This window comes from Bidens hawaiensis, unplaced genomic scaffold (genome assembly GCF_021521415.1).
Source record: "Bidens hawaiensis isolate Kalapana, Puna unplaced genomic scaffold, B.hawaiensis_p1.1 tig00013302_1, whole genome shotgun sequence".
Classification (NCBI taxonomy): Eukaryota; Viridiplantae; Streptophyta; class Magnoliopsida; order Asterales; family Asteraceae; genus Bidens; species Bidens hawaiensis.
The window spans coordinates 412,907-424,484 of NW_027492128.1; the positions used below are offsets into that span (position 1 = coordinate 412,907).

General features: G+C 37.7%; 1 protein-coding gene across 1 annotated transcript; it reads right to left on the reverse strand.

Moving 5' to 3' along the window:
- Nucleotides 1-3,435: 3,435 nt before the first annotated feature.
- LOC143543835 (formin-like protein 3) lies at nucleotides 3,436-10,382 on the reverse strand. The gene is made up of 18 exons (XM_077036065.1): nucleotides 9,679-10,382; nucleotides 8,895-9,598; nucleotides 8,586-8,807; nucleotides 6,602-8,283; nucleotides 6,388-6,511; nucleotides 6,131-6,209; nucleotides 5,505-5,618; nucleotides 5,348-5,430; nucleotides 5,134-5,266; nucleotides 4,952-5,031; nucleotides 4,797-4,883; nucleotides 4,601-4,725; nucleotides 4,444-4,504; nucleotides 4,271-4,324; nucleotides 4,095-4,175; nucleotides 3,925-4,030; nucleotides 3,704-3,852; nucleotides 3,436-3,615 (listed from the first exon to the last, which is right to left on the reverse strand). The coding sequence occupies exons 1-18, from the start codon at nucleotides 9,749-9,751 to the stop codon at nucleotides 3,517-3,519; spliced, it is 4,056 nt and encodes a 1,351-aa protein (XP_076892180.1). The 5' UTR covers nucleotides 9,752-10,382; the 3' UTR covers nucleotides 3,436-3,516.
- Between the last annotated feature and the right edge of the window lie 1,196 nt (nucleotides 10,383-11,578).

Here is an 11,578-nt window from a genome sequence, read left to right on the forward strand (position 1 = left end):
AAGAAAATTAATTTTTGGATATTAAATATATGTCAAATATCATAAATATGCTAATATTTATAACAAAATAAATGAATATCGATATAAAAAAGAGAATATATATTTTTAAATACTAAATTATTCTAAAATTTGCTAATCATTAACAAAAGAAAGTGACATTTTTTTATAATATTATAGAAATATGAATTATGTTTTCTTTTTTATATAAAAAATGGTCCAAGTTAATCGACTAGATGTGATTCTGGCTCGATTGACCACATTTGATCGATTTTTAGTAACTATGCGGAGTTGAAGAAACTCTCCTCGGCGCCATACCTTGTAACGAGTACTCGGGGAGTACTCGGCCTTGGAGACCTAACGTTGATAAAAATAGGCTTAAAAATACCTGAAATGAGATTGGAGCCCACAACCTTTTGGTTGAGGGTCATACCTCTTTGCACTAGACCAAACTAGTTGTTATGTTATTGAGTTTAAACATTAAATATACATATCGTTTTTCATAAAAATACATATAATTTAAAAAATAATAAAATTTCGGGCGTAACGGAGTGTCGGGCCTAGGGCCGTCGACCACCTAGCCCCACCCTTGGGTCGGCCCTAGGTATATGTGAAATTAGTTGTGCACGCCTAGGGCTGTAAGCAAACCGGACATCCAGCCATCAGTTCAGTTGAAAGTTCGTTTAGGTTTGTCTGTTTAATAAACAAACCGGACACAAACATAAAAATTTTGCTCGGTAAGCTTGACGGATGAACACAAACAAAGGCCACGTTCGTTCAATAGTCCGGTCACGTCCATTTAATAGTGTTGTGTATATTGAAATTCCTTAAAGAATCAAGAATTTGAAGCTTGTTTCTCGTGAAACACTAGAAGTTTGTGGATTTTGAACTCCAAAACATTATTTTGATTTGAATGTGTGTTTGATTACTATGTTTATTGTTAAGTATTTGGATATCATGTGGTGTAATGGTCATTAGTATTTATGCTAAGAATTTTGATATGTTTATATTTATTTGTCAATTAATGTTTATTGGTGTTTATTTGTCCATTCGTGTTTGGTTGTCCATTAGTGTCCGTTAGCGTCTATTTACAATACTAGTGAATGGACACAAACAGACGCAGGCAAACTCAGTTCTTTAATGAACAGACACAGGCACGAACTTTTGTTCGTAGAGTGTCTGTGAACCGTCTGTTTGTATGGCAAAAGCCTAACGGATGAACACCGACAATGTCTCGTCCTGTTCAGTTATGTCCACTTACAGCCCTATGCACGCCACAACATGCCACATCATTTTAAATGTCCTATGCATAAGATGAAAATTAGTCATTCGCATGGTAAGACTTTTTGATAGTAGTGTTAGTTATTTTCTTGTCGTCAATATCCATGTCATCCGGTCCTTATGATATATCAACGATGTTTATTTTATTTTCTTTTGTTTAAAAGGCATATCTTTTTATAGGTCAGTTACTGACTTATTGAAGTATTTTTATGCTAAATTTGAACAAAAAATTTAAAATTTAATAGAAATTTATTGTTGTATTATATTATAATTCTCTTTGTTAGAAATAAAAGAAGTCACTGGGGTGGTGTCCAATAGTAGAGACAAAGTCTTTTAACACCAAGATCTTGGGTTTAAGTCCTACTACTAGCAAAGAAATTTAAATTGATGCTTTATGTTGTTAAAAATTTTTATATGTTTAATATTATGATGATGGCATTAACTAAAACAAATTTCAATCATGAGATGTTTTATATAGTTAATTGTAGGGTGAGCAACTTAACCGCCATAACCATTAAACCGAACCATAACTGATATAACCGAACCGGTTTTAACTGATAACCGACACAACCGGTGGGTCGATTTAATGAATTTTTAAAAATCGCCAAATATGGGTCGGTTTTGGTTAAAGATAATTTCAAAACCGCTATAACCGAACCGACCCATTTATTTAACCAAATATGTTTGGGATTAACTTTCACCAAACATGTTGTTGGAATATATATCATTTGATGTTTTTGGTTCAACGTTTGTAATCAAGTTAAATTGAATTTCATTGTTGGATTATATAGTGTCATTCTTTTTTTGAATATTAAGGATTATATACTTTGCTAGATTATGTCATGTCGTTTTGGTACCAAATTTTAGGCCCAATTACATTGTTTTGGTTACGGTTAACCCGACCCATAATCGTCTCACTATAACCTATAAAACCGATTAACCAAAACCGCCGTAATGCGTCGGTTATCGTTATGGTTATCCATTAACCAACATATCGGTTATGGTTATGGGTTTGGCTCAAAACCGCCCCAAACCGACCCATGCACACCCCTAGTTAATTGTTTGAGTTGTGGAAACATATATATTTTTGGTAATAGTTGTATCATGTCCAAGAAAAACAAATAATAGAGTATAGCGGACAAATGCGTAAACTTTCTTTATCGTCACCATCTTCCATCAACAAGATCTCATATGTAGTCGTTGCCACCTTTATTGGGCTCACCTATCAGTCACGCCAGTGTCACTACCACCTCCCAAGTCCCAATCGCCCCCGGTATGACATCCACGTACAACCATTTCCACCCAACACCAACATAAAACAAATATAGTTGGTGTCTTGGTGATTTTGTTATGAGTTAATTATGATCAAAACAGTCATTTTAACATGCTTTAAAAGCAGTTTACCCAATTCATATTTTTTAAAAGTACTTCAACTAAAATTATATATATATACAATTAGCAACATATGTATGCATTATGGTTTGTACATTAGTCGTTAGTGAGTTGTACTCACTTTTGTTTTGTTTTTTTTTTTTATTTTAGTCTTTTACTTTTAACCCATTAGTTTTACAATTTTACAATTCAACATCAACACTTTTTTACTTTTAATTTTAGTCTTCTATACTTTTCATCCTTTTCAAATTTTTTGTTTTATGTTTCGGTGTAAATTTTGCGAGTTAATACGTCGAAACGTGCGTGTGTGGTTCAAAGTTTTACTTTCAACTTTGGTCTCTTATACTTTTCATTTTTTGAAAAATTTTTGTTTTATGTTTCGGTCTAACCTTTTTCAAGTTAACACATCGAAACGTTCGTGTGTTTTTCAACGTTTTTATTTTTATTTATTTTTGTTGTTTAACGTTGTTACAAGTATAAAAGGCTATCAACTTTTGTCTAGATCGACTTAGTATTGTTCTCTATGTTTTATGTTTCGCGTGCGTAGTTCAATGTTATTACGTCTACTTTTTGTTCGGTTATATTTTTTTATGTTTTTTGTTTTTGCCATTTCCTTCTTATACGAGTTTTTTCCGGCGTTGGTGGTTGCTAGCGGTGGTGTGGCACGGGTGCTACTTGACATGATTTTACACTCCCTCCGTAACGCGGCGGGGGCATAATGCTAGTTAGTAACAAAAAGCAAGAAACGTGCATAAAGATGTGCATTAGTCATGATCAATAATAAGTATATCACATATGTGATTTTCAACTCCGTTCATCCCAATAAAACTATACATAAATCATTGACTAATTGATGCAATAGTGTGGCAGCACATTTTGGTTATCAAGCAGTTGGACTGCCGCATTTCTATCATAAAACCAATCACCAACCGCCTCCGCAATAGCCTGTGAAAAAATGCATGTTACAAGATAATATATAGATTGAGATAGAGGCTAGAACAATGATGCATCAATCAAAGATAGCCATACTTACCTTATGATTCAGTTTTGAAGAAGGGTTTCCTAACCACTTTGTTTGATATTCGCATTGACCATGAGTAAAACAGTTGTTAACAAACCATCCTCTTCTTGATGTACCATTTTGAGCCACCAAAAGGGCTTCTAAAAACTCAGATCTAAAATCTAAACGACAAACACGGTAACAAGCTAGTGTGTTCTATGAAGTAATTAACCAAATAAGAAAAAAATTTTGACCTTGTAGCTTTTGAATTTGGTCAGGTGAACACGCGTTTATATCTTGCTTGCACTTGGCGAATTGTCCACTAGGATCGGCTTGTGGCGTGGCAAAGATGTTTTGTACCTTAAAATAGAAGAATCACAAGTATAAGATGTAATCCAGTTAAGTCAGTTAATCATGATATAACATTCAAGTATGTATCATAGGTTGAGTGCGATATAAATACAGGTGTTTGGACATATGGCATGACAAACTGTGGGTAGAAGCACTGTGTGCACAATGACATTAGGATTTCAACATATGTATTAGTAAACTATGATTAGTACTATTCCTCTTAAGAGTTATTATAGTAGCAATGCTTACCAAACTAGGCTTCATTATTGAAGTACATTCGTGATACAAGTTCTTTGATGATCCCTATAAACATAACTTTCACTTAATTTGCATGATTGCAAGTTTTATTACAACAAACATCTTAATTATATTCGTAGGCTTTAGCAAAATGTGGGATGTATACTAAGAGTTGAGGGTTGTACATGTAATGTAACCACTTGATCATAGTATCCCTCGAACTTATATTCTCCGGAGAGATCTTTTCTGTTAAGGGTAATTACTATTTAGCATGAGAACAATTAACGTTTGATATGAGACTTATGTGTCTCGATCAATAAGGGCATTAGAGGGTCGACTTACACATGAGTAAAATAACCGGCATCAGAAAAACATTTTACTCGGGTACTAGACGGAAATAATGCTTTGAACTTATCACAATGGAGTATGGAAGCCAATCCACCGGCAGAAGACCCTGACAAAAGAGCCTTTTCGCAACGACTCTTTAAGTTTAGTAAACTAGAAACAAAGAGCATATAAGTTAAAGAATTTTACTTACATTTGATGCAGATTTCATTCCTTTGCCAAGTAACTCTTCTATAATGACATTGAACACCCTTGCACCTCTGAAGTGAAGATTTGTAGCCTTCAAAACAGAGATAGAAGTCATTCCTTTATTACATAATTTGACTAATATATGCATGCATGACTTACAGGATCAACTGCTTCTATATCTCCAGTAAAAGATGACCCATCACAATACCTCATAGCCACCCTATTCCAGTTATAAAAGCCTATTGAAAACAAACGTACAATAACCTTTCGTTAATCATCAGGATATATCATCTTGCATACATAGGCCAAAATTAATAATTAATCGTAAAAATAGTTCCTACTTGGATTTAGTTCTTGCTTATTGCTCAAAATCCCTGTGAAGTTATAGTCGGAACTCTTCATCTTCTTCGACGAACCATATAGACTATATGTCCGCGTACGACAGTCATTTACCGAATTGCACCATCCTACACCCTAATATTATAATTTATGCATAATATTATATCATATACACTAGCTAGTCATAATTATGTATATATAGAATACATGTACAACCTGTATGTGAACCAACCAATTGTTAACACCTTCACCAAAACCTGCATCAAACTGGTATGCAGGTGGACTTCCATCCAAACAAACTTCACAACAACATATCAAAGCAATCAAGAACCATACTTTCTATTAATATAATAAAACATCAATATTAATCAACCTGCTCCTTTGGCAACGGCCCCTTCAATGGTGGTTATAGCCACTTGATCACTTGCACCTTCTACTTTTAGATATATGATCAATACACAATATACTTGAAGAGGTATGTACCCGCCTCAACATCGAGCGAGGCGGGTCAACCCACAAGATATAGACAAGAGGCTTGAAATCAAGATATTATGAGGGCACAAAGCCAAAACCTATGCGCATGGCGCATATCACATATGCTCACGCATATCACATATGCTCATGCATCACATATGCTCACGCGTATCACATGCTCGCGCACCATATATGCTCACGCATATCACATCTGCGCGTGGCGCATATCGCATGCTCACGCATCATATATGCTCACGCATATCACATCTGCGCGCGGCGCATATTACATATGCTTGCGCATACCACATCAGCGCATGAAACATCTGCGCGTGAGAATAAAGAGAAGACTTCGCGCATCCTCAGGATAGGCGCATATCACACGTGCACATAATCGACCTCGTCCTTATCCAAATCAGGATAAGGACAACCTTGATTGTGCTCGTCAGCAAACCTTCCAGAAGGTATCCTTTAATGAATAAGAAGCATGTATGCTGAATTATAGTGGCTGGGGAAAATAGAATTTACAACTTACGAGCATATCAGGCAGAGGAATTTTTATCTTTGTAAGCATGATTTCGCAATTATATGCTCTACGCAAATCAACCTGAAAATCAATATCAAAAAGAAAAAAAAAAGTAGCTGTTAACAAATTTGAAATAGCATTGTATAAATTTGCTAAACATATACCGCATGCCTTTCGGGTAATCTAGCTAGACCTTGAAAATGAAAAAGGACAAACGATCTACGCAGTCAAACGTTTAAGTAGAAGAAAGCCCACTCACCAATTGAACTTTTTCAGGTTTATTAATTTTTGAACCTCTTCTAGCTCCAGCTTTGCTGGTATTGTCAGAAATAGTAGCTGCTGAAAATAGACTCTCAAGCTCTGATATATCAATCTCAGGAGCCCTACAAAAAAATACTTTCAGGTAACAATTTGCACAAGACGACCAATAAATAGTATTTTTACTAGTTACTATGATCTATGACAGTAATTACCTTGACTGGTCTTCTTGTTTTTGGTTATCAGCCCATAGACTTCCTTGCATTGCTCTGGTAACTTTTACCCAGTGCAAGGGCTTCAACGATGCTTTTTTAGGAGGAATTGAAGAACCCCCACCAACTCTACCTTTTCCGCTGCTTAGAGAACCAGAAGAACGTAACCGGTTATTGGATGGGGTAGGTTGCTGCATCCCATTAGAGCCCTTTGGTCCAGGAGGTGGAGGTGGAGCGGGTCCACCACTGTTACCTGGAGGCGGAGGCGGAGGTGGCGCACCAGGGCGTCCTGGAGGTGGAGGCGGCGCACCAGGAGGTGGTGCACCTGGACCATTGCGGCCCGGAGGCGGAGGCGGAGGAGGCGGTGCACCTGGACCATTGTGGCCCGGAGGCGGAGGTGGAGGAGGCGGTGCACCTGGACCATTGCGGCCCAGAGGCGGAGGTGTAGGAGGCGGTGCACCTTGACCATTGCGGCCCGGAGGCGGAGGTGGAGGAGGCGGTGCACCTTGACCATTGCTGCCCGGAGGCGGAGGTGGAGGAGGCGGTGCACCTTGACCATTGCGACCCGGAGGCGGAGGTGGAGGAGGCGGTGCACCTTGACCATTGCGGCCCGGAGGCGGAGGAGGCGGTGCACCTTGGCCATTGCGGCCCGGAGGTGGAGGTGGAGGAGTTGGTGGTGGTGGAGGTCCTGAGATAGCACTAGCTTTAGTTGTCACACCATTATTGACAGTTGGTGGCGGAGGTGGGGGTGGGGGTGGTGGAGGGCCTCTAGAAGAAACAGATGAAGGTGGAGGTAGAGGCGGAGGTGACGGTTGGCCTTTAAAAGAAACAAGTGGAGGAGGTGGTGGTGGTGGAGGGACTTTAGAAGAAACAGCTGGAGGTGGAGGCGGAGGTGGTGGTGGGCCTTTAGAAGAAACAAATGGCGGCGGAGGTGGTGGTGGAGGGACTTTAGTAGAAACAGGTGGAGGCAGAGGTGGTGGTGGTGGAGGGCCGTTAGAAGAAAAGAGTGGAGGCGGAGGTGGTGATGGAGGTGGCGGACCTCTGGAAAAACTAGAAGCAGAGTCCAGCGGTCTTGGTGGTGGTAGCGGTGGGCTTTTCGTTGAGATAGGAGGCAAAAGCGGAGGTGGTGGTAGCGGAGGATTGGCTGCTTGAGGAGCATCTCTAGAAGAATCCGAATCAGGAGCTGTTTCAGATGGTTGTGAACCAGTTGAAACATCTTCAACCGAAACTTTATTTGGAGACACTGAAGTGTCATTTGGCAACATATCACCACTTCCAGACGATGAAACACTTGAATCAACTGCATCTGATATTTTATGCTCCATTGATTCATCAAAAAAGTTACCCACCGATGCATTATGTATATCACTACTCCTTTCAGATTCCAAAAAATCTAAACTGTCAGCAACACTAGAGGCATTATTTTCATCCTCGGAGTCAAAAGGTGATGAATATGTACCCAATTTATTCCTCAGCATTGACAATTCTTTTGCATCATTTAAATGCGACAGCTGTTTGACCAGCCATAAAGCAGTATCATCACCACCATCACCCCACTCAATCCCATTAAAAAGTTCTTGAACTTTGTTAAAAGCTTCAATAGGCAAGCCACCTTTTTCTTCTCCGTTCAACATTGTGGTTGGCGCTTTAGGTGTTGAAACATTCTCAACGTCTCCAAAAAGAACCTAATATATGCCAAAGAAAACATAAAACAAAAATCTCTTTTCGAAAAGGTTAAATGCATAAAGAAGTAATCAACTTTGTTTTCACCCATAAAAAACACTTTCAGAAATTTGTGTTTTAGGTTATGTACTCCTTACAGGTTACGGGTCAAAATGTTGACATGCAGGATGACGTGTCAGTACCTTAAAAAAGTTGACTTCCCTGATATTGGTTACCTTAAAATAGAACTTATTTAAAGAAAAGGGGGGCTTTTTATGGGTGAAAAAACAAAAGAAAATTTTGAATTTCTAAAAGTAGGATTCACCTCAGCTCGAAAACCTTTTGGAAACCATGCCTTTGAGTCCCAAAGAGTGTCCAAGTTGTCACAGTTAAGAATCAATATATTAGATCTGATAAACGCGGTGTTAAACATAATGCGAAACATCATAACTTCTCTTTCAGAATCAACGTCTAAATGTAGACACTCTAGTACAGCATCACCTTCCACCATACACTGAATATCAATCTTAATAACATCACTTTGTTTCTGCATAATGCAACTTCATTTGTTAGTCAATCACATTAAAAGAAAAGATAAATATATCAAACTATAAGGAAATTAAGCAAGTCCTACCTGGCAGTAATGCCGAAGATTTCTACCTTTTCTAGGAGTTGAATACAGCATTTGTGTCAAAAGCCCGTCTTTACTTAGCAGATTTCTACCATAAATTCGAATAATCGGTCTGCATCCGTTTTTATTATCAAAATTTGGAATAGCACGAAGAATGAGACAATCCAAAGACAAAGCTCGTTCAGGTGGGGGCCACTCTTCAGATAAATTTCTTCTTGATATATATTGCAGGTACCGAAGCTGTGATGGGTACGGGTTTAAAGGTGATAACAATTGAGATAAACCTTTTGGAGCTTCTCGATAAACAATTTCAAGAGTCTTGCGTTCTCCAGTATGCATTTTTTTGTAAATCAAGATGCTGGCTAAAAGAAATGCTAAAATAGGCCAGCCCCCTCTTTCACAATGAAGCAAAATGACATTTTGATTATTGTTTAGCGTAAGCCAGCTCTCACATAAATGGAGAAAATGATGGACTAAAGATAATGGTAATAAGGGGCAACCCTCGTACTGTTTTGGATAGTCCATGACTGTGATGTCATATTCACATAATATTTCTGAGAATTGGCTCCTTCTTTCACCTTCTTGGAAATTGAACGCAAGAAAAGATGACTCGGGAAATTCTTCATGTAACTCATTACTAATTTCATGCAAGTAAAGTTGGTACAGTCCCTCAGGTAGAACTTCGGTTGAAAAGCAAGAATCAAAAACTACATGTGTGACAAATAAAATGCATTAGTTAGCAACTTAAGGTATTAAATATTTACAAAATAAAAGGAACTTATAGTACCATAAATTCTATCTGTAAGCTCAAGCAAGCCATCTGGCGGTCTTCTATAGAAGAATCTACTGAGAAGGGACATAGCTTGTCAAACAAATCAGCTGCTTTGTCTGAAAGAGAGAAATTTGAAAGGTAAAGAGCAATTAGTCATGGAAAAATAAGTTTTGCTTTATAAAGTTAGAACATAAACAACTAGCATGTAAAATAAGACAATAAAAATGATGTACTACAGCTTTGGCATATGATTTAATGTTCTTTGATAACATTTGGATTACGTGTTTGAACATGTGCACGTTATGGCTGTGTATCAGTATACCTCATTGCACAAAAATCATTGCTAATGTGACAACGATATATTTAATCATAAATTGGTAACTGAGTTAGAAACAAAATATCTCTCTACACACAGTGCGGATATCCACAGTGGCTTATTTATGACAGATGCGTTACATTAGTATTCTACTTAAATGCACAGAGAATTCTTAGACATGAACAATTACGACATAGAAATAAAATTGACACGTTTACAGTCTTACGCACAACTGTACACCAAATGTGGCATAGTTGACTACAAAATATGGCATGTAAGCGTGTAACCAAAACTTAGAATTTTGAATTGGATCTCAGTTACTTCATGACAAAGAACAAACTCACTGACTTCCAGTTCAAACATTTAAAACAAAGATTCCATACCATCCTATGCAGTTAATGCGAAAAAACGTCAAGGACCGATATTGGAGATATCAGTTATCGCAGTGGAATATCTGTGATTTTAATATCATGCGGAATTCATATATATAGCAATTTAGCACTAACAATTTAGTATACTCTCCTACCATTAACAAATTAACCTTTTGCAACTTACGAAACACTAAAAAAGTAACAATTGTAGCAAGTAGGAACTGATCAAGACTTAAAACCCTAAAAGTCTAAAACTGAACATTAAAACTTGATAAACTAATCCCAGGAAAATCGGTGATATATCGGTCAATATCGTTGACATTATCTGTACCGATATTCTACTAGATGTCTGATAGCCGCTATAGCACCGACATTGACTGCATAGGTACCATCTAACCGAACCTTGTGGAAGCATTTCCCCACCGCTGTTAGATTAATTATTATCAACACAGCAGTGGCCCTTTCTCCCATTAATTTACCAGTTATCCGTACTAGCATAACTTTCTTCAACTACTCAACAACATCAGTACTACCATTGCCACTAATTTACAACACAAACTAATCACCACACTTAGTCTCAATCAAGTCACATACCAAACTTGCAATAACATCCTATGTCAAAAACCGCAACTATATGCTTCGAATCTCAAATTCCACACCAAATATACTCTCGCTTATCAATTCGACTCGCAATCACACTAATTGAATTCCGAACCAAACACAGCGACGGCGACCAGATCGATTCAAAATTCAAACTAAACGAGCGTTAATTACTCAATTTCAATTCAAAACCACTACACGCTACTTTAATTCAACGGTAAATGTTAACGGAAAGCGTGATAACGGAAAGAATAAAGCGAACGGATATTTAGGGCTTTAAAAGAGAAAAGTACGAAACTAGCCTCGAAGTTCACCGAAACGAATCAGACGGATGAATGAATGAATGGAGGCGGTGTAGTGGTGGTGGACCGTTGGCGGCGGTGGTGAGTCGGCCGGAAACTAGGACGCCGGTGAAGAGTTTGAAGCAGCGTATTTGCGTGATGCATCTGAAAATTTTGAAAAGAGGATTTTCCCCTCTTTTCTTTCAGGATATTATGAAATTGTGTAGTTGGACTATGTGTTATTTTCAACAAGTGCCCCTTTCCACGTTTGGTTTCTATTTATTACAATCAAATAAATAACTAAAAATGATTAATGTGTGTATCCTTTTTTTTGAATGTGTATAAGA

What these genes read in the sequence shown, in the direction of transcription:
- LOC143543835 (XM_077036065.1), bottom strand. Translation starts at nt 9,751, where the DNA reads ATGTCCCTTCTCAGTAGATTCTTCTATAGAAGACCGCCAGATGGCTTG. An exon ending in GCCTGATATGCTCGTAAGTT is followed by an intron (nt 5,619 to 6,130) that starts GTAAATTCTATT and finishes CTCGATGTTGAG; the next exon opens with GCGGGTACATACCTCTTCAA. An exon ending in GGCCGTTGCCAAAGGAGCAG is followed by an intron (nt 5,431 to 5,504) that starts GTTGATTAATAT and finishes GTTGTTGTGAAG; the next exon opens with TTTGTTTGGATGGAAGTCCA.